Here is a 22,863-nt window from a genome sequence, read left to right on the forward strand (position 1 = left end):
CTTACGGGTGTGGAAGGACATGAGGGTGAGTAATTAATGACAGAATTTTCATTTTTGGGTGAACCCTTTAAAATTGCTTATTTGTCTGTATTTAAACATTATTGGAAACATTTGGGATAATGTAAGTACACAAATCAACAAAATATATAACACTGTTCGAGTGGTTTTTTGATATTTTAATCCAAAAATCTTATACATTTTGCCTTTAAGTTTTTATTTACTTGCAAATTAATGTCAAAACACTCATACAGAGACTAGAGATTGACCAATTTGTATTTTTTTTTTTTTTTTTTTTTTTTTTTTAGAACCGATACAAAGTAAAGTAACTTTGCATAAATGCAATCATTTGTTTTTTTTTACAGTTTTGAAAGGTGTTATTTACATTACCTAAAGGCTAACCTTTTTGGTTACGGAAAAATGCTAAAATATCTGAAAAAATTCAGTAAAACCAATCATGGTTCCATCTCTATAGACTACATCAAATATGATTAACAACACAAACCTTAAACGTCAACTAACGTCAAACCTCATTAGTTCTCACAAACACAACATTTTTGGTCAAAGATTTCTTTTAAATTTTAAAAAATAAGATCTCAGTTGCAAAGAGCAATTGCATCTTGCTTCATGACAGCCTGCCCACTGCTCTGTCCTCCCCATGCATATTACAGTATCGGCTAACCTACTTTTACTCTGACATTTAAATCACGTCAAAGCATTTAATTAGTTGTAACGTTGTTCCTGTGCGCCTATAATTCACTAAATCACTTTCAAGGCTGTCATGTAAATGAATAGCCGTCATTAAGTTCCACTGTGACGGTCTGAATATGACTATTGATAATATTACTAGAGTAAAAGGTGTGTGAAAACATTCTCTGTGTTGACACAAGGACATGACCTCCAGCAATGGAAGTGTGAATGCTGACAGAGTTTGAATGAACAAAACTCTGATGTGATTAAAGATTTTTTGAAATGAATGGATAAAATATTCCATCCACCTCAAGATCTTCATCACAATCAGTCATCATTCTGTCCTCAGAGATATTCAGACCGCATTTGTTTAAAACAATTTGCACACTACCTTGGTGCTGCAGAGTTCCTCTGTGTTGGTCCTGAGAATACTGATGGAAAAATCTTTGAATAAGTCAAAACACAGACTGTAAAAGCAGTTTAATCATTTTTCTGACTAGTGACAGAATTTTGCTGACTTGAAAGACCACACAAGACAAATAATACATGAGGAAAACTGCCCCAAGGCCACATCGGACTCTGAGTATTTGTGAGATGCAGCTGCTTCACTTTCAAGATTTCATATGAGGCCACCAAACAAAACACACAGCTTAAAAATTAATACAATCCCCAACCCAGCGCCAGCTACATCCCAGGAGAGTCTCAGGCAGCTCATTAAATATACCGTTTAAAAACAGGTAAGAGAATTTCCTCAATAAATAACCTGACTGCCCTAAATGTGCTATTTGTTAATATTGATAAATATGTGAATGATTTATTATTAATATGCATTAAATAAGACTATTACAAAAGATATAAAGCATATCTAGTGTAAAAAAACATGCACATACACTATGGTTCAAAAGTTTGGGTCGGTATGATTTTCCAATGTTTTTAAAAGTCTCACCAAGGCTGCGTTTATTTGATATATATATATATATATATATATATATATATATATATATATTTATATTTTATATACACACACACACACACACAGTAAAAACAGTAATATTGTGAAATACTATCATAATTTAAAATAATAGTGTTCTAATGTAATATAGTTTAAAATATAATTTATTCCTGTGATGGCAAAGCTGAATTGTCAGCATCATTACTCCAGTCTTCAGTGTCACATGATCCTTCAGAAATCATTCTAATATGCTGATTTGCTGCTCAAGAAACAAGTTAAAAAAACATTTATTTGAAACAATCTTTATTTAACGTTACAAATGCCTTTATGGTCACTTTTGACCAATCTTTGTGGAATAAAATCATTTCTTTAAAAAAAAAAAAAAAAAAAAAAAAATCTACCATAAGCTTCAAGTCAGTATAGAACTAAAGAGTATAAACAGTTTAAATTAAATATCCCATTTTTGAGTGTGGGCTTTTGTCTATGTCTCTACACTTTGAGGACATAAATATTCTAGTGTAGTCCTAAAAGCAATTATCAAATATGCTTCATATCCTAAAAAAACATAAAACAATGGAAGTAAAAAAACATTTTTCTATATGTCCTGCCTCAGCTTCCTTTTTCAATAGGAAATATGTTGTTTTTAAAGGGGAATATATATATACATACATATATATATATACACACACACAACATACAGGAAACCCCCCTAAGGAAGCCGGCTAGAAAGAACGTGCTGTCCATACAGAGAGAGCAGTAATCAAAGTAAACCCATAATACTGCAGGTCAAAGAGCCCTTCTGGGAGGGACATTTGCCATTTCGGCTTCTCCACTCATTTGCCTAGAAAGACCAACAACTGGGACCGGAGGCTTCACTCCGCTCACAAACAAGAGCTTATTTAAAACATGGGCAGCAACAGCCAGAAAAATACTAGAAAAAAAACACTGGGTGCCTCCAGGGAAATTCAGTTTAGGATCACCTTTGATCTCTTCTCTCACTGTGTGGTGACAAATATCCATGTGTGCTTGGATGGGTCTAGAGCAAATAACCTCTAAAATGTCTGTCTTCTAAAAACAGTCACCGTGATCTTGCTACTAGACATCTTACTGCACGATAGCATGCAGATAAGCACTGATGAGGCACGCAGACTGACAGGCAAACATGAAAAGGAAAACATGACATCTCAACCAAGTACATGCCTCCTTAGTCTTGTCAAAATTGAAGTTGAGACATTAGCCACACCCTTCCTTCGATTATTGCTACATAAAAACGTGCATGTTGCATTTCTCCCATTTTGACGGTTCTGCTGAATCAATGTGTGCAAAGCTAGGCCAACAACTGACACAAAACAGCTGTCTGTTATTCCTCTATTATCAAAAAAAGCATCTATAATAATATATCTGGATGCTTTTTAAAAGAAATACATATTTTTGTGCATCCTTCTATTTTTTATAATTATTGTTCAAGTGCTACAGCACAGACTGTGCTTGCACTGTCTTTAGATGAGATGAACGATAACTACACTTTAGATCTATTTACCCATTTTCTAGATCAATTTATTGATTCAGGTTTGGCTGTTTATTCAAGTGAAACTCTAATTCTGCAAACAGAGCAGTTTGCTGTGAATATGTTTAAAAATCTAAATCTACACACATACTATAATCAGTACCTGCCTACTGGTTTATAACCATGAAATCGTAATGCGTAAATAATCTATATTGCAAATAACCTCTACGTGACGTATTTGATTTGAATCAGATTTACAAGTGCAACTGATCAGTCCTTGACACACTGAGGGACTATTCACACTACTGTATGTTCGTTCTTTTAGATCAGAGAAGAACTGGGTCGCCGACTGAGCCTGGTTTCTCCCAAGGTCTTTTTTTCTCCACTACTGTCACACCTAATGGAGTTTTGGTTCTTTGTCACTGTCGTCTTTGGCTTGCTAAGTTGGGGCTTAAAAGACAAATAGTGTTCCGAGAATATTATTGATGTGACACTATCAGATAGAAAAAACTAAACTGAATTGAGCTGGAAAATAACAATGTTGTATTCCATACAGCTGCTTTTGAAGTCTTTTCATAACTGATGAACTTTGCAACATTGACACTGTTATTAATCTGAAGTGATTCAACATTGGATCTGAATAGTGACAGTACTGTCCTCTGTAGAGCTGCTTTATAGCTCAATTGAGTTTGCTAATTGATAATTGATGAACTTTGCAACATTGACACTTATTGAACTAAACTGAAACAAAACTGAACTAAACTGAATATTGACATTATTGTCTTCTGTAGAGCTGCTTTACATCCGAAATTTCATTTGTTTCATATCCGACTCTGCTTTGAAAACCTGTATTGTTTAAAGCGCTATATAAATAAATGACCAATATATGAGCAATTTTCAAAACAGGAACAATTCTGTCTTAGATACCCGGTAGTTGTGACGGGTATTAAAAATATCAAGCACTGGCAGTAGCATGGTATACTTTGATAAACTGCATATCACCAAACACTTCACGTACTGAAATATTTACATAAGATTCTTGGATGAAATTTGGAGTATCATGGTACTTGTCCAAAAATGGCAGTACCACAGTACTTTTGATATATAACATGTGATATTTATGATACTTCAATGTACTTTTTCAGAAAACAAACAAACAAACAAAAATGGTAGCAACAGTACCACATACAAAAACACTCATGCCTTGGTACTTTTTTTTTTTTTTTTTTTGTGCAAATGTAAATAAATACCCCAGTAGAGCAGTGCTCAGCAAATTTTACAGTCCAGAACATTATCACACACATAATCATTGTTATATGACACAAAAATAGGCATTTTCACAAGATACATGGTTTACAGCTGAGAAATGCACAGATGTCAGATCTATCCCCTGATGTTATTGCTGTTATTTGCTCAGTCATGGCTTGATACGTGAGAGGGCTTTAAGAGTCTTCTGAGAACACTCCCATATCCACAGCTCCTCAAAACGAAGTATTTACACTCACATTTATCACTGAGCAACACTTACTGACTTTCTGCACAATTTGCTATTATATATTTGCAAAGGGCGGGTCATTACTGTTACCTACTCCCTGCTCACTGACGTCCTTAAAAGCAGCGTACTGCGACATAAACCACGACAGTTTTTTCGTTTAAGACGTTAAAAGTAAACTAATCCGTCACAACTCACAAGACAAAGCATTTTAAAAGTTTACTTAAAAATACTCCCTACCAATCAAAACATCAATGAAATGCGTAAACTGCGCGTTTTCGCAGCCCTACCTGCATAGACAGCAGCAGCAGCATCACTCGGAGAGAGTAAAGGTGTGATATTGCGGATGGATGTGGCACATAACGTGAATATGTGCAGCGACGTCTAACGAAGGCTTTTCTTTATCAACCCTGTGCAAGCCCTGTCCTTGTCATTTCGTCTTCTCAGTCAGTTTTCACGAGAGTGTTTTGCTCTCCCACCTGCACAGCATCCGACGCCGCGCAGTGAGTCTGCATCTAGGGCATGTATTTGGCAGGAAAGCAGGTTGTTAATGCCTACAGCGCAAGCGTGTTCCGAGGACGCCATTCAACAGCAGAGCACTATTTTGCAAAAACGCCGAACCTCTGTGGACCACAGAGATAGAAGGGAGTGCGTTTACAATCACAGCGATACAGAGACTACAGTGAGTCATCAGTTGTGGCACTTCAACGTCTGTAACTGAGATTACGTGAAATCTGTGTCCAGCAAGGCTGATTCATTTTCACACTCCTCCTACACAAACACTCTCAATAAGTGGCGTGCCGTTCGTAAACTGGTGTTTTTAATCTATTAAAGTCACCATTAAATCAAAATGGACAATTCCTATTTTTATGGAATTAGCAGTATTTATTATAAATGACTTATCCGTGTAATTTAATTCACGTGCCCTCATAATTTTTTATCAAAACAACTTCCACTGCCTTACATCTTCTATTCTCTGATGAAGTGTTTACTGGCGAGAGGGCGGGACAATAAGTTTTCCCCTCCAGCAACCTACCGCTCACACAGTCAGATTGCAGAATAGCATACTGCCACTATTTCTGCAATATTTGTTATGTTTTTTTGAAGCACGTGACTGTGTTACTGAATGAACACGCACTTAAAGGATTAGTCCACTTTCAAATAAAAATTTCCTGATAATTTACTCACCCCCATGTCATCCAAGATGTCCATGTCCTTTCTTCAGTCGAAAAGAAATTAAGGTTTTTGATGAAAACATTCCAGGATTTTTCTCCTTATAGTGGACTTCAATGGTCTCCAAACGGTTGAAGGTCAAAATTACAGTTTCAGTACAGCTTCAAAGGGCTTTAAACGATACCAGACAAGGAATAAGGGTCTTATTTAGCGAAATGATTGGTCATTTTCTAAAAAAAAAAATCTAAATGTATATGCTTTATAGGCACAAATGATCACATCACAAGTGCTTCCACCAGAACGTGATTCCGTATTCTTCAAAAAGCTTACTCTGAATGTCCTACGCCTTCCTTATTCAACTTACGGAACAAACGCGGCGCCAGCTGAAGACCATTGAAGTCCACTATAAGGAGAAAAATCCTGGAATGTTTTCATCAAAAACCTTCATTTCTTTTCGACTGAAGAAAGAAGGACATGAACATCTTGGATGACATGGGGGTGAGTAAATTATCAGGAAATTTTTATTTGAAAGTGAACTAATCCTTTAACAAGCTTTAGTATAAACATGTCTTGAAAGAGGTTCCGCTGGCTGACTAAACAGCAAACACTGAACGTTCCCCTATGGTTAGCATATGGTTTCTATTTGGTTATTTACAGGAACCAAAAATAGGAACTTTCTCTATAGATTATTATTATTATTATTATTATTATCATCATTTTTGTAGCCAAGATTTAAGGTTTGCACAAAGGGAACCACCGATTCCGATTCCATTTTATTTTTTAGCTGTCATAGAATTGAAGGCACAAGATTGTGGAAATCTATAGTCTGCCTTCAAAAATCATTCAGATGAAGGTATTTCAGTAGCAGGATATGTCATAATCATTGGATTTACACGTAATTGTTGCCTTAATTCATATCTCTGTATGCTGCCTGTGGATGTAACCCCTCCTGTTCAAACCACCCGCTCTCAGCGGGACTCAAACCCGGGGCCGCTGGCTTGGGAGTCGGGCGCTCTAACAAGGAGGCTAAAGACCGCAGTCTCTAGCGTCAGTCGCTAGAGCGCCTCTTGAGATCAGGGAAGTGAGGTTTACACGCACAGTTCTTACTGGCCAACGTCCATTACACTCACCCCCTAAACCTCACTCCCATCCAGGTCACGGCACCAATGTAACCCCTCCTGTTCGAACTGCCCGCTCTCAGCAGGACTCAAACCCGGTGCCACCAGCATGGGAGTTGGAGCTCTAACAAGGAGGCTAAAGACCGCAGTCTCTAGCGTCAGTCGCTAGAGCGCCTCTTGAGATCAGGGGAGTGAGGTTTACACACACAGTTCTTAGTGGCCAACGTCCATTACACAGAGACAGCTTTTTTCAGCATTCGGAGGCAGCCAGTGTTTTGAAACAAATCGATTGAATCAAAATAATAAAACGAATGAGTGAATGATTAGTGACTCACTAATAGCATGCTCACTTGTTGCCATCTAGTGGTGTAATGATAACCTACAGGAAAAGACAAATATTTTGAGTGAATGGATTCAAGTCACAGGGATGAATTAAAATAAGCACTCAGTCATAAGCGCATATGTTGACCCACAAGCATAACTTAGAAACTGAATTAGTTGAAGGCATTACTCTCTCCGCTAATGAAGATGAGATTGTTTGCATGAACAAACCGATTTCGTATTGGAGAACTAGTATACAACTTCACAGTTTAGGCCCTAGCATGTCTTTTGTATTGGTAACTGGGTGTAATGCAGTGCTTTCCACACCAATGAAACATCCTTTCTAGTGTAAACAAACACTGTTCAACCTGTCATCCGCAGGGAAAGCGACATCGCAACAGGCACTCTGAACGAACCTCATCATCAAACGAATGTCACTGAAGTACAATGATTTTATTTTCATTACATGGTTCCTGTTTTAATAAAAAACAAAAACAGCTTCCGCGACAAACAATGATTAATTCATAGCGCGTAAAATGAAATCTCGAGTCATATCTCTCACCTGTGCCTTTACTGCAGTTTCCAGCGATCTAACGGTCCTCCGAAATGTGTCTGAATCCACCATCTTCATCGCCTGCCTGCCTTTCACTCAGTCTGTGGGCAAGCCCGACTCCTCCCATCAGAGACCTGCTAATCAAACACCACCAAACGCTGCCTAATTTCTCAATGAACGAGCTGCAGCTCTCGGCAAAACATCAGAGCAAGAGGTACGTGTGCATGTAATGCTGCAGTTTTGAAGTTATAACTCCGTATTTGAAGAATAACTTAAACTAAATGGGTATAAAAGCCATTTTAGTGGCACGAAATGAAACAAGTACACTGGTTAACAAAATGCCTGTCCAGCCCTCCCACTCAAGAAAGCTACAAATATAGGGTAAAACAGGAAGCAAGTAATATTTAGCCTACTGCTAATAAGTTTAAAAAAAAAAAAAAATTCTATCATTGTTGTCATAGTTACACTACAGTTCAGAAGTTTGAGGTCGGTATAATTTTGTTTTATTTTTTCCAAAAGTAACAGACTTTGGTACAAACATTGCGGGGTTTTTTTTAATTGTCTTTTCATCAAAGAATCTGGAAAAAAATAATACGGTTTATACAAAAAAAAAAAAAAAAAAAAAGATATTAATAAATGTTTAAATCAGCATATTAGAATGATTTCTGAAAGATCACGTGCCACTGAAGACTGGAGAAATTACTGCTGAAAATTAGCTTTACCATCACAGGAATAAATTACATTTTAAAATATATTCAAATAGAAAACAGTTATTTAAAATTGTAATATTTCACAATATTAGCCTACTGTTATTACTGTATTTTGGCGAGTATAAAAGTCTTCTTTCAAAAACATTTTTTAAAAAAATGTAGCGACCTTAAACTTTTTGTATGTCCTACAAGGTCTTTGTTTTAACCCCATGACTGTTGTCCCCCTTTGTTTACAAAATCCCCCATGTACTCAACTAAACACGTGACATGATTAAAAAAATAACTTAAAATGGTTATGAATTCAAAATAATAGGAAATAAAAATATGAGATGGACCTTTTCAGAGTATCTTTATTTAATGTGGTAGGCAACTGACAAATCAACTACGTTCAATACATTTTTTAATACAAATAAATATAAAATACATAATGGATGAGATGCTATAAATGTTGGTTATCATGGCTGTAAAAACCTACAGTACCTTATCAGCTTATCAGACAACACACAAAGAAAATACAAAACCTTAAGCTACATTTTTTCTTTGTAAAGCTAAACGAACTCTGTGATGCTTCTGCATAGATGTACCAGTAATTTAAGATCTCGGTTTAAGCAAATGATATTGTACAACAATGGAAATTGACATGACACAACTGGAAATACTATGTGCATCCTCAATGTAATTCACATTAACGTACACACCTTTAAAACATCTAAGGTTACGTAGGACTATTTCTGAAGCTGCTTAGGAAGAGAAACAGGTGGGAAGCCCTGAACAGATATAAAGACAAATATTGTTTTTAACAATATAACTGGTAAGACTGTCCATTAAGGGTTTAAGTTGGTAGGCAATACATTTGAAAATAACTTAAAGCCTTATTTATTACAAATAGCTAATTCTTAATTGCTGCTGGAGCCAAAAAACAATGTGATGTTTTCCCTCTCTGCATGTATGGGCAATGAAAGTAATAAAATGTAATCAAATACAACAACAATGTGATCCCAATACAACAGTATACACATAATGTGCATGCAAAAAGATAACCACAGATCAGCGTGACTCAAAGACTATGGTTCAGATTATGACATTAACAACTCATTTTATCTATGCAAACCTATAGCAAAGTGACCAAAAGATCTTAAAAGAACAAATATAAAGGCATTTGTTGCTGAAAATGAAACTTCCATATAGGACTCTATTAGGAGTTTAACAGAAGGTGTAGGGAAGGGAGAAAAAAAAGTGACGCTAAAACCTTACAATAATATCTAAAACAAACACCTGTACTTATAGAGAGTGATAAACGATCAAAAGCTGTCAGTGTAGTTATACAGAGGAATGGTGTGGAGGAAAAGCTGGCTTTATTTATGAGGGGAACTTTTCAGAATTCTGTGACAGATATTCGGGAATTTCACTGCTGCAGCTCAAAAATCTCAAAAAAGTGTCAGGGTCCAAGACATGCAGGAATGGAGAAAACCACGCTGGCATGGTCCTGGATCGAGTCTGAGAGTCAGTCTAGAAATTATACAATTCAAATACTTAAATAATTCTAGCCTTTGTGCAACTGTGCAAAAAAATGAAGAGAAAGAAGAACAGTAATAGACTTTGATGAAGTGAAACTTACAGATATGCTGAAAAACATGGTTTCATATAAGCTCTGCTAGAATTCTAAAATGAATTCACTTAAGAAGTATAGTTTTGAATATGTAGAAAAGGCATTGTCCTGATTTAAAAGCGATATATTATAAAGTCTATTCAGATTTCCACAACCTACTCTAATTAAGCTGTAAATGAATTAAGTTGTCAATGCAAGAATGAGCCTGTGAAACTTCAAAGTTTATTACAAGTGTAATAATTACTGAGTAACAGTGAGTCAACGATAACTGTCTAATAGCTTATTAGCTTTAATAATAAATCATTACATAAGTGAAGCTAACAACATTTCACTTCTCATATTTGCATAAATATACTTTAAGTTCAAAATAGTGTTAAACAAAAAGCAGCATTTGTAAACCCAGGCCCTTCTCCCCAGTGCAGAGAATAAGCACCATTCTGCACCAACATGGCAGCTTGTTATTTCTGCAGCCACGTTTGGGCCAAGCTGAGAAAAAACTATTCCTACTTCTGCAATTCCCTTTCATTATGAAAACCCATGCATCTGTGAGACCACCTGGATGAACTAGAACCCAAAACTTGTGCTTAAATGCTGAGACTAGTCCAACGTGACAACGTCACCTTAGTTATTCTGATAAGTGAAGATGATGTGCTTCAGGAACATTTATTAACGCCCAAGAATCATCTGCATGAACCGAAGAAACGCTGCAACAGATATGTCATTTAATACAAAAACTCCCCTGAATGAGGACAGCGCCTAGAAATTCTGTCAATTTCATGTGCATTAATCTGTTTTATTGACTGAAGATTATTAAACGTATGAAAATGTCTGTCTTTAGCCCTAATAATTCATATCAAATGGCTCCAGGAATCTTTGAATTCAATGATTGTGCTCACATTACTGATTGTAGCAAAACGTTAGGATATTCTTTGAAAAATGTTCATGCTACAGTACAAAAGTTCAAAGAGGAGCAGTAGAGGGGATTCAGAGCCAGTCTGCCCCCAATTAAACAAAAGAGGGAAACTGGGTCAGAATCACTTTGGGCTCTAAGTGTTCCCTTCAAGTCTGCACCACAGTGTGCATTTAAGACTCCCGACCGGAATCATAAAACTGCAGACAGAATGATGAGAGCACACTGTAATAGATTTGTGGTGGAAGACTTTAAACAACATAAAAACCAACAAAACTGTATGAAAAAAAACTACAATTGTAGCTTCTGATAGAGAATAAAAGGACTGTACACTGAAAACAGACCTGAGATATCCAGTACCTGAACTAAAGCAGCTGAAACAGACCAGGCTTACACTGTTGAGACAGTTCATGGGTTTTCATCATGAGTAGGAATTTGCTCCGGCAGAGCATCTCTGACAAACCGGCCAAGGAGTCCAGCCGTTTTCAGAGAACTGGGTGTGGGTGGTCAAAGCCAGAAATAAGTTGACCTATCACAGCTCTCCCACACTGTGGTGGGCGGAGTGTTTCTCACGCTACTGACCTATAACAGAGTCCAACCACTTTCTGTAGGCAATGGCAAAGCGGCTTTGCTCAGGGCTCCTGCAGCCTGTGAGGATTCTAGAGACAAACGTGTGCTCGGAGGGAAGTCCGGGGTGGGGAAGCAGGGGTCCCCGCTTTAGTCGCTTTGTGTCCTGTGTGTAGCTTCCATGTTTGCTCCCATCCAGAACACAGTCAACGTCCATGGCCTGGGAGGCGCTGCCGTCGTCACAGGGCTCCTCGCTGAGTAGGACATCGGTGTGGGTGAGAGGCGGAGACTGCGATCCTGCCCCCCGGATGTGCTCCCTCTGCCACTGGTGCCATAGGTAAAAGACATGTCGCCTGTTGGAGAAGCCTGGTTTTGAGTTTGTTCAAAAACCACATACCTGTTTACTATACAACAAAATGCTCTTTATGTTATAGGTATGGTGGGTGACAGGTCTGTTGCAGAGAAAAAAACAATGCTCAATGTTAGAATAGCAAAATAAATAGGCTTATCAACTGTTAAAAAGGAGGAAAAAACATTTCCTTTATCTTTTGTTGCTGATGTCATCTCATCTTCAAAAACCACAAACAACACTATCCAAAGTAAAAGAAAATACATCACAGACAACATTACATACAGTTTTACTTTGAGGCAACTATCTCATTGATATGTTTATGCACTTAATGGCTGTTCGACTCTAATAACCACTACTTTTCCTTGAGAAACAAGAAAACTTTGGTATGATTCTGATTCTGAATTGCTGAACATTAAATTTGTCTTGATCTGAGAGCTGTTATAATATTTACAAACATTTTCACTTCTAAAAATAAATAAATAAATAAATAATTTATTTATTTATTTATTTATTTATTTATTTAAATGGTTTACAAATCCAAAACTATAAAATAGAAAATAATATAGAAAAAAAAAAAAAAAAAAATATATATATATATATTTTTGATGAAATCTGAGAGCTGTCAGACTCCTCAATAGACAGCAATATAACCACCACATTCAAGGTCCAGTAAGGTAATAAAGACATCGTTAAAATTTTCGACTTGACTGCAGTGGTTCAACCTTAATTTTATTAAGCGTCGAGAATACATTTTGTGCTAAACAAAAATGACGACTTTATTTAACTATATCTTCTCTTCTGTGTCATTCTCGTATGCTGTTTACGTCCAGCGCTTCCAGGTTCTAGGTCAGAACGCCGACTCATTATTGGCCGGCACCTGCGTCAGCATCACATGCATGCGTTGTGCTGCTCATGTGAACAGCATTGACCGATAAGGAGTCGGCGTTCTGACGTAGAACCTGGAAGCGCTGAACATAAACAGCATATGAGAATGACACAGAAGAGAAGATGTTTTTGTTTTGTTTTTGCATACAAAAAGTATTCTTGTCGCTTCATAACATTAAAGGGATAGTTTATATCCAAAAATGAAAATTCAGTCATCATTTACTCCCCCTCAAGTAGTTACAAACCTGTATAAATTTCTTTATTTTGCTAAACACAAAGGAAGATATTTGGAGTAATGTTATGCCTGGTTCAAACTACACGATTTTAGCCCAATTTTGCCACGATTTGCTTGACATAGGGTGTCATGGGGATTTGTAAATGACAATGGGCGTCGGGACGCAAGATTCGATCGCTTCAGCTCGTCTAGTGTGTCATAATGGACAACAACTGATGCAGTGTCTGCGATGCTTCACAACATCACGACAGAAAGACTAGCATGTTTAATTTTTTTCTCTGTCGTCATGTGTGACACTGGCCAGAAGCACAGAAGCACCTTCCTACATGCTTTCAAACATGCCGAAACGAAAGAGAGGCATCGTTCCTTCTAGGTGGAATTTACAATGGAGGAAATGTTTGTGGAGCTATAGCAACAATACTCCTGAGTTTATGATGTTTCCTTGAGGGACTAAGTTACCGCAACAGAGTGAAAAAAGGTAAATAAAACATGTTACCTCAGTTCTCTTTGGAGGAAATCCAAATATCCATGCAATCCAGATATGCGTCCACTTTTGGGCTTTTCTGACAACAAAACACGCTGCTAGCCATTGTTTGTTTATGATCACGACACCTTCTGTCAGTCGATATTCCCGCCTTCTCGATGACAGCACGCACGTGGTTAAAGATGGCAAGTGATGAAAGGTCGGGTAGCAACGTATATAGTTTGACATATTTCTTGTCCACGACAACAAAATTTTAGGAGTCAAAATCGTATAATCTGACACAGTGACTATCGTGACCGACAAAAATATTGTGTAGTCTGAACCCAGCATAAGTAACCAAATAGATCTCGCCCCCCATTTACTACCATAGTAGGAAAAATAAATACAAATATCTTCCTTTGTGTTCAGCAGAACAAATAAATTCATAAAGGTCACAAATAATGACAATTTTCATTTTTGGGTGAACTATCCCTTTAATGCCTCATGTTTCATAATGTTTAAGCATTAAGTGGCATGAAATGTTGCACAAACAATTTCTCATCTTTTCAAACTAACAGCAGACCTTTAAATGAAATAGATCTGTTGCCATGATGCACTTTTGGGGGAAAAACACAAGCTAAAGATATATAAACACCATTCACTGAGCAGCTGCTCCTTTCCTCAGCCACGAGGGACGAGGCTGGGAAGGGGAAAAACTGAGCTAGGAAAGGAGATCTAGCAAACTGCTTGACTCTCCCTCTGTGAGCTACAACTCTGCAGCAAAAGACCATCCATCATTTTATAACAGTAAGCCATAAACACATCAGGCCAGACCAGCTGAGGGCCAAGGACATACTTCTGGCAAACAAAGTCACTGTATTCACACTGAGACTTGTGGAAGCACAGTCTGATGTTGACTGATTGCACGACTACTATCAGCACAGCAAGACCTGGAGATCTGTTACTGGCTTCAAACACTTTGTCTGATCACTCTCACCTGTGGCACCACAGTGTCTCGTGGCCCGGATATGACTCGATGAGATCAGTGCAGAGCTCCATCTCCTGATGGAAGAGCTGAGGGATGACGTCATTACGGTGATTGTCATCGGACGCTCCGGCTGTGCTCTCTCCGTTAGGCTGCTGAGTGGGGTGGAGGTCCCTCTCTCCAGCCTGGCTAAGCTCTCTGGCCAGAGCTTTGAGCAGGTGCTGACGGTAGTGGAAGCCGCTGTGATCTGACACGTGCATGGACACCCAGAGTCGGGTGGAGGACAGCTCATCATGCAGAACCTGGAGTAGAAAGTCACAGAGAATTATCTTTATTTAACTTAATCTTGCTTCAGGTTGTTACAACTGAATTGTATGTTAAAGGCCCACTGAAGTGCCTTGGAACGCGCAGCATTATTCAATGGGTTGAAGTAATTTCCACTGAAACAAAAAGACAGGGCAGGACATAATCGAACAGCCCCTTTCCTTTTTTGAAATAGCCAATAGCATTTTGTTTATATCACAGCTCGGCCAGAACTGTTGAGCTCAGCTTTAGTTTCCTTCTGATCTCTAACTGTTTCTCCTCCCAATCCCCTCCATATCACTTTAAAATATGGCAATTTGTGCAGAATTCATGTGTATATTTTGTTGTCTGTGCAGACTCGTGCATATGAGCTGTGACGGTTCACATGACATTAACGAGAAACCATACTTCATTCACCTCAATGGAAAGCATATTTCTTATTCGTTCCCTATCCCCTATATAGTGCACTATGTGCCATTCACCATTTAGAAAACGTGTGAACAGCTTCAGCGTCTATTTATAATGTAGGGTGCGGGACACTTTAGATTCTAGAGAGCATTTGATTGGTCAGAAAATCTGATGAGAAGCTGAAGTGCAGTGTCATGTCATAAAAAATCGTATCCATATTGGCGGAAGTGATGAGACAAAGTTTTGAATGCTTATATCTTCTAAATGCGCATTTTGTGATTGTTTTGGAGCACATTAGCTTATAGATAATCTTAAGGCTATCATATCCATACTAAAAGCCAAAAATTTATTTTTTTTTTTTCTTTCATGGTGACTTTAATGTTCATTTGCCAAGTTGTAAGCTCTATGGATGTCAACATATTGATCAATTTATTCCAAAACCTTGAATGAAATATGCAAAAAAAATGTTATGCAAAAATATGCATATTAGTTATTATGCATTGTTAAAATGTGCAAAAAAATCTAAAAGGCAAAGTGTGTAATTTCTGTAGCACTGCAAAAACTACTGATATTACACTGATATTACATTTCTGTCCAGCAACAATTAGCAGATTATTTGTTTTAATGTTATGACCAATAACTGATAAAAGGCTGATATAAAATGTATACAATTTTGTCTAAAAACAAACAAAAAACACTAAAACTAAATCAATCATTTTAAAGGCTACAAGTGAATTTATGGATCACAACAATATAATGTACAGTATAAATAATGAATATTAATTTTGAGATTTGCTAAAGATTACATTTAAGTATTGTTAAACTATTAATGTTTATAAAGATTAACTAAAAGTGAGTGTTAGATGACAGAAATGGTGATCTAAAGATAAAAATAAAGGATCTGAGCATGCATAATTAAATATCCAATATCAGCCTATAACCGAGAAAGTATTTTAACATCATGATTGTTATTTCATCACGATTTCATTTAGGTTGTAAACTCAGTAAAGAATGTACTACAGAGATCCAGGGTGGAAATTCAGACTAAGAAAAACAGTTCCAAACAAGACATGCAGAAATGTAAGACGACAGCCGCATAACCCAATTACTCCTGAAATAGCCTATGAATGGCTCAGACTGGTTCAAGTCTGTTTAGTCCTGGATCATTAAATCTACAGCCTCATCCTTTTTATATGAGGGCCTTTTGCTTGGATTGAGCCCTTATAACATTTGCCTAATTTCGTATCCAATTAAGAAAGGATAAGCACACATCAAAGGTCTGGCACTTAGTGACCCCCTAAGAGCCAATAAGCTCTTCTGACTAACAGCACTCAGCTCTCTCTGAAAAAAAAAAAATAAAGAAAGAAAGCTAAAAAGACAGAAAACTGTGGCATCTGTAATCAGGTCTCTTCCCAAGTTAATTCAAGTGGAAAAGAAAGGTATCAAGATCATCAAAGGCTCAGGTAGATTTATCAGCCTCATAAATAACCATGTCATGTTGCTTTCCTTGTAACACAACTAATAATGTGTCAGTGTGATCCATCATTCCTTAAAGTAATCCAAGACTAATCTAATCTTTGAGATGTACGCAAACAAAGCAACATCTAACAGACACACGTTTTCAGTCATTTTGATGAATCACACAGACGTAGTCGCAGTGGACTGAAACGGCCTACCTTCAGATTGCCTTTAGCCATGTTTTGCAATACCCAGATGCGATGGGACCAGGCATTGTAGTTGCTGGGGTAACGGCCAGCTGCATCTGTACAGACCCTCATCTCCTCCTGCAAGACTCTCTGCAACCGCTCGCACTGTCTCCTCCTCGCAGCGTCTCCTCTGGGTTCAGCCTGATCCTTCAGTTCTTGTCCAGAGGAAGAGCACTCCTTCTGTAGCCGCTGCAACACCCAGCGCCTGTGTCCACAACACAAATTCAGCAAACTGATCATACGCATATGTCTGGATGCACAAGAAGTTTAACACGCTTACGGTTTTATTTATTAGGAAACGGAAATAAAAAATTAATAAAATAAATTCTCTTTCATAACAGTTCTAATTTGGCCCAGATTATCTCAGCACCCTGACACCGTGTCTACACCGGACACGAGCGGCGCGACAAAAGACAATAGAACCAGTTGTAATCTGTGATGTTGTCTACACTGGATGCGGCGTGACGCGAGCAACAAATCTCTGACAGTAAACTGATGCCTCGTTCTATTTATGACGTACTGATACAAAGGACAAATGCTCTGCAACAGGCACTTTGTCACATCCAGCGTAGACAGCCTCGCGTCCGGTATAGACGGTGACGGTATTGACGACTCAATATTAGACTAGTGTTGTCAAAATTACCAACTTTAGGTATCAAGTCGGTACTGAAATTTTAAAAGCGTGATGATACCAGCATTTCCCTCTAGCCTTTTGAGCTGTTGAACTGATTCTTACACACCTCTGATTGGCCATTGTGTTCACATGCTCAACAGATATGTCTCTGATTGGCCACTGTGTTCACACGCTTAACATATATGTCTGTAATTGGCTACAATGATCAACGTTTCAAAAACATGGTTATGCTGCCTTCACGTGCTCTCGGAATTATCGTAAATATGAGTTTAATAGGTAAAAATTGCACATGAACGTGCTCTCATATCAAAACTTGAATGCGATAATCTCGTAATCACGACTTCAGAAGTGGGAATTCTCAAATTTCCGATAGCACGTGAAGGCAACATAAATAGACATCTTTGACGCTCTTCACTGAGCGCTTACACAGATACACACTCACTGGAGCATTTGAAAGCAGGCACCTATCAGTGGATCTGTCTATCAGCAGATATATTAGGGATCCGCTGATAGACGCCTGCTTTCAAAAGCTCCCGTGTGTATCTTTAAGCGCTCGATGAAGAGTGTCAAAGATGTCTATTTTTTTGAAGCATTGTAGCCAATCAGACATATCTGTTGAGCATGTGAACACAATAGCCAATCAGAGGTATTTAAGAATCCGTTCAACAGTGCTCAAAAGGCTAGAGGGAAATGCTGGTATCGTCACATTTTTAAAATTTCAGTACCGACTTGGTACCAAAGTCAACCCTTTGTCAACCCTACTGCAGACAATAACCTGATCCAAACTGTCATAGTGAATTGTAAAAATCTGAATTTAAGTACTTATTTGCAAAATATCTGACAGCTCCGATGTGTCCTGCAGGTACATATAAGTTCTTGGTCTTGTCAGTTTCACAAGCTACGGGTATTTATTAGTCTTCCAGGGATCCACATAAAGCTGTTTGCCCTTGTCCTTGCAGTAGTGACGAAATTCTGCTTCAGTCGGTGCTATTGTTGACATGTTGCAAGAGGTCTGCAATTGCAGACTGTTTCATTTCATGGTCCCCTGGCCACTGCTTTCGTTTCAGCTAGTTTGAGAGCAAAGTCTCTTCCATACAAATTCAGCTACTTGAAAGCAGAGCACATTTTCCGGTACAGCGCATCAAACTTTTCCATTATTAATTTCTTTATGCTTAATTTATTATTAGTTTTTTTTATATATCACTATTTGAAAATTCAGAATCATCTAATCTAATGTTAACTAAAAGTACTCTGGAAAAATAGGACACTTAAAGGGTGCAGAATGCAGTACCATAATGTGTCATATTTAATATTTTAAAAGACCTCATGTAACTATACACTAAAAGCAGAACATCTTGGGGAGCCACACAATAAACCCTCAGAGCACTAAAGCAGGTGACTTCACTGAATTTCATATTTATGCGATACTTATTCATAGTTACAAAAAAATAAATTACATTTGTTTACATTTGTACATCTGCTTTGTTTGGACATAGATGCCCAAACATTTTATTATGAAAAGCCAAAAAAAAAAAAAAAAATCAAACTTGATTGATGGCTGTGGGCCGAATGTAAAGGTTGCACTATATCCAATTATATTATTAAAAAAAAAAAAAAATCAAATTCACTTATATTCTCTACAACAAAGCAAAATTATAAATGAATATAAATAGACCATAAATGAAGATATGCTTTTCCTATTTTTTTTAGCCATCTTGTGATATGACATTGTGGGCCCTGATTTAAGATAAATGAAATTCATGGCTACATTTTTTAAATCCTCTAACCTGTGTATCCATGTCTCTGGGCTTTTAGGATGTTTAGATAGTGCTAGTTTGCCCAGGTAAAGGTCCTTCTCTGGGTTTAACACGCCACACTGCAGGAGCTCTTTCCTACAAAACATACAAGTTCATCAATACCCAGATGAATTCACAAAGACATGCAAATCAAAACAACCATTAAAAAAAAAAAAAAAAAAAAACAGTACAGCACCACCTTCTGGATGATATGTTTCTTCCATGCAACATTCGCTTAAGACATTCAGCCAAGATTTTTTAATGCAAAAATCCAAGTAAAGAATACAAAAGTTGACATTCTTGAACCAGGCATGCATCAAATATCCCTAGAGTGTTTCCTGTACAAAACTAAATGTTACCAAAGAAAAAGCAGTTGAATTGTGGAAATAACTGAGTCACATTTACAGCTCAATGTAGCAGCAGTCTTTTGATGTCCCAAATTAGACAAAACTTTCTAAAAATAGCAACAATGACACATTCAGTGCAATAAAATGACACTGAATCCTGAACATCGATAGAGAGAATTTCTAAAGAAATACCATAGATGTGCATATAATCATTCAGAAAATATATTAAAGGTTAGTTTGGTAGTGTTTTTTTTTTTTTTCTTCTTCTTCTTCAGGTAACACAAACATGAAATACAATGAAAATGTACCTGACATTCCACGCAGTGGTAAAATCTGGGTTTAAGAGAAGCAATGTGCAGGTTATATCTACCAGTGCTTGAAGAGAAGGAGAAAGAAATCAGTTTTTCAGCAACGCTGGCTGGTCTGAACTGTTGTAGGAACAGCCATCTTTTATTAAAGACTAAGGTCACAGCAATGTGAGCCGGCTGAACAATCTAACCCAATAAACCTTCGTCCTACCTTCCCGGTCGAGCCACTGCTTTCTCTGCCTGTAGAGCAGGAGTTTATTATGCACATAGGGCAGCAGAAACTTGACACACCAGCTCTCCACTCCCAGCTTATTCTCCACCAGGACGATGGGGCTTCTGTTGTATCGGGCTTCGGGGCACGGAATGAGGCCAATTTCATCACTGTGAAGATATTTTAAAAGATAAAAGAAGAACACGTCACACAAGGCTATTTTAAGAAACTCTGCTCAATACTAAGGAGCTGAAGGCAAACAGCAATGCATAAAGCAACAAATATCTCAGCTGACACTGAGTCATTACAGATGTACCCGTCTGGCAGAGAAACAAGAGTGTCAAAAGAGAAGGGTGAGATAAAACCACTGGGACAGGGTATTGACCTTCAAATATGGAACAAACAGGCCCAACACACAGGAAAATAACAGCTGCACTGAAGGCAACATTTAAAAAGACAGACGGTCAGATATGTCTCAAATGTGGAAAAAGTGATGTCTTTGGATACCTAAGAGCCACAATGATGAAACCATTGAATCTCTCACTCCAAATACCAGTAAAAAAAACGGACATGGGCAATTATTGAGAATAATGACGATAAATGTAACGTAAAACATTTTAAAGCTCGTTACGCCCTCCAGTTACTGACCAGCGAGTAACTGATAGAAACACCCACAGTATTAGCTACAACATGACAAGCATGCACACTTCGCGTTTCATTCAGAAAAACTTTCTGGGTTTGCACGGATTAGTTAAACAGATAACCCAGACACATTTCACACGACCTGGTCTAAAAGCGAGGCTTGGTGAGCTGAACTCTACCTGCTACTGGCCTGCACCGGGCGCCAGCGGGTTAGAGCTGGTTAGCAGCCAGTTAGCCAGCCACTGCCTGCGCAAGTTACACAGGCTGCTGCACTATGTTCTCCCTGCGGCTGAGCGCGAGAGTGTAAACCACTGTAGGGGTTAAACTAGATGACCGCGTGATAAACAACCATGCGACTTCACATACGTACATGTTCGGGTTTCTTTTAAAGGCGTTATTGATATCTTTCACAACTCTCTGGACCAAGACATCCACCTCCTCTTCCAACTCAGCCATTTTCAGAGCTCGAGTGACGTCAACGCGGGTGACTCAACCTCATCCGGGACATTTCCCACTCAGCGCTAGAGAGAAGTTACCTTAGTAACCATAAAGCGGTCATAGTTGCTATGCAAAATTAGGAAATGATCTGGCTTTGTCATAATACAGAATTTAAAATTTAAATCTATCTTGTTACAACAAGAATGCTGAACGTAGGCGCAGAGGCATTTGATTCGACACTTTTCAAAGCCGTTTCGACTTTTATTCATTCTCAGATATGAATTCTTGATATCAACAATTCAGTTCTAGTAAAAATCATAATTTTTGATATCATTAGTTACTTTGTTACTAGTGCAAATATCTATTCTTGATATCAACAATTGAATTGCTACAAGTAACAATGTTAATTTTTGATATCAATAATTTGATTGTCACTAGTGACATTGTTAGTTTCTGATTTCATGAATGTGATTGTTACAAGTAAGAAAGCCATTTTAGATATCTGAAATTATACTGATATCAGAAATACATTTTCAGATATCAAAAATTAACATTTTTACTAGTAGCAATTCAATTGTTGATATCAAGAACTGACGTTTCAACTAGTGCCAATTAAATTCTTGATATCAAAAATTCACATTTTTACTAGTAACAATGTAATTATTGATATCTAAAATTATGATATTTACTAGTAGGAATTGTATTTCTGATATGTGAAATTGGAATTTCAACTAGTAAGAAATCAATTATTGATATCAATAGTGAAAATACAATTACAGATATCAAGAATTCTAGTTTTTAATAGTGGAAATTGAATTGTTGATATCAAAAATTGAATTGTTGATATCAAGAATTCATATCCTGAGAATGAATAAAAGTCAAAACGGCTTGCCATAGTAAAAGTCTTTTATGATGTTGATGGAAGCATTGAGAAACTGACAAGACAGGAACCTGGCTGTGACTCACAGAAAGAACCAACCAAAGTCGCCATTTAAGTATTTTTTTCTTTTCCATCCAAATCAAATATCAAATAAAATATGAAATTTAATTTATTATGCCTTCTAATCAAGACAAAGTCAAAGTCATGATATATCAGGCCATCGCAGGTTACTGCTATACAGAGAGAATAAGCCAAATGGTAGGTTACACTAATACTGATTTGGTAATAAAAAGTAATAGGCTCTTTTATTTATAGTAATACAGAAAACACTTATGATTTCTTTTTCCAATAACTTGAAATAATCATTATATTATACTCTTAAAGTTTTATAGTTTGCATACAAACTTTTAAGACTGCTTCACACCTCACCCCCACAAACTTCAACATTGTAACAGAGACGCAGTTGGATTTAGCATCAGTACATTACACACTAACTTACCCATTTTACGACCTACATATGCGTGTTGTTATTAGGGACCAGACTGATGTTACAGTGAATACCAGTAGAGGGAGACATGTGGTTTTTGGTCTGGGTCTGGTGTGTTGAGATGGTAATCTGGAACAGAACTGAATTACTCTTGACTGCGTATTTCATCATGACAGTTTGTGTT

At 37.4% G+C, this 22,863-nt stretch overlaps 2 protein-coding genes across 6 annotated transcripts in view; both read right to left on the bottom strand.

The window, feature by feature from the left end:
* apba1a (amyloid beta (A4) precursor protein-binding, family A, member 1a) overlaps positions 1-8,730 on the bottom strand; it is a 69,927-nt gene extending 61,197 nt beyond the window's left edge. For 2 of the 4 annotated variants that reach the window (XM_051893111.1, XM_051893107.1), the window contains exon 1: positions 7,813-8,730. The gene's annotated coding sequence lies outside the window, so the exon portion shown is untranslated. Of the gene's footprint in view, positions 1-4,928; positions 5,319-7,264; positions 7,309-7,812 lie in introns of those variants that run through there. The other 2 variants (XM_051893109.1, XM_051893108.1) reach the window with 2 other exon arrangements.
* A 115-nt stretch (positions 8,731-8,845) lies between these two features.
* Positions 8,846-21,404, bottom strand: ptar1 (protein prenyltransferase alpha subunit repeat containing 1). Of its 2 annotated transcripts, none has more exons than XM_051893113.1 (7): positions 21,245-21,404; positions 20,233-20,402; positions 20,022-20,046; positions 19,358-19,462; positions 16,907-17,141; positions 14,532-14,821; positions 8,846-11,952 (listed from the first exon to the last, which is right to left on the bottom strand). In XM_051893113.1, exons 1-7 carry the CDS (start codon positions 21,328-21,330, stop codon positions 11,607-11,609), a joined length of 1,257 nt encoding a protein of 418 aa, XP_051749073.1. In that variant the 5' UTR covers positions 21,331-21,404; the 3' UTR covers positions 8,846-11,606. The 2 variants fall into 2 exon arrangements, with proteins under 2 accessions (XP_051749073.1, XP_051749072.1); XM_051893112.1 differs by having other exon boundaries at positions 20,022-20,088.
* Positions 21,405-22,863: the final 1,459 nt, after the last annotated feature.

The sequence above is a fragment of the Ctenopharyngodon idella genome, chromosome 5 (genome assembly GCF_019924925.1).
Source record: "Ctenopharyngodon idella isolate HZGC_01 chromosome 5, HZGC01, whole genome shotgun sequence".
Lineage (NCBI taxonomy): Eukaryota > Metazoa > Chordata > Actinopteri > Cypriniformes > Xenocyprididae > Ctenopharyngodon > Ctenopharyngodon idella.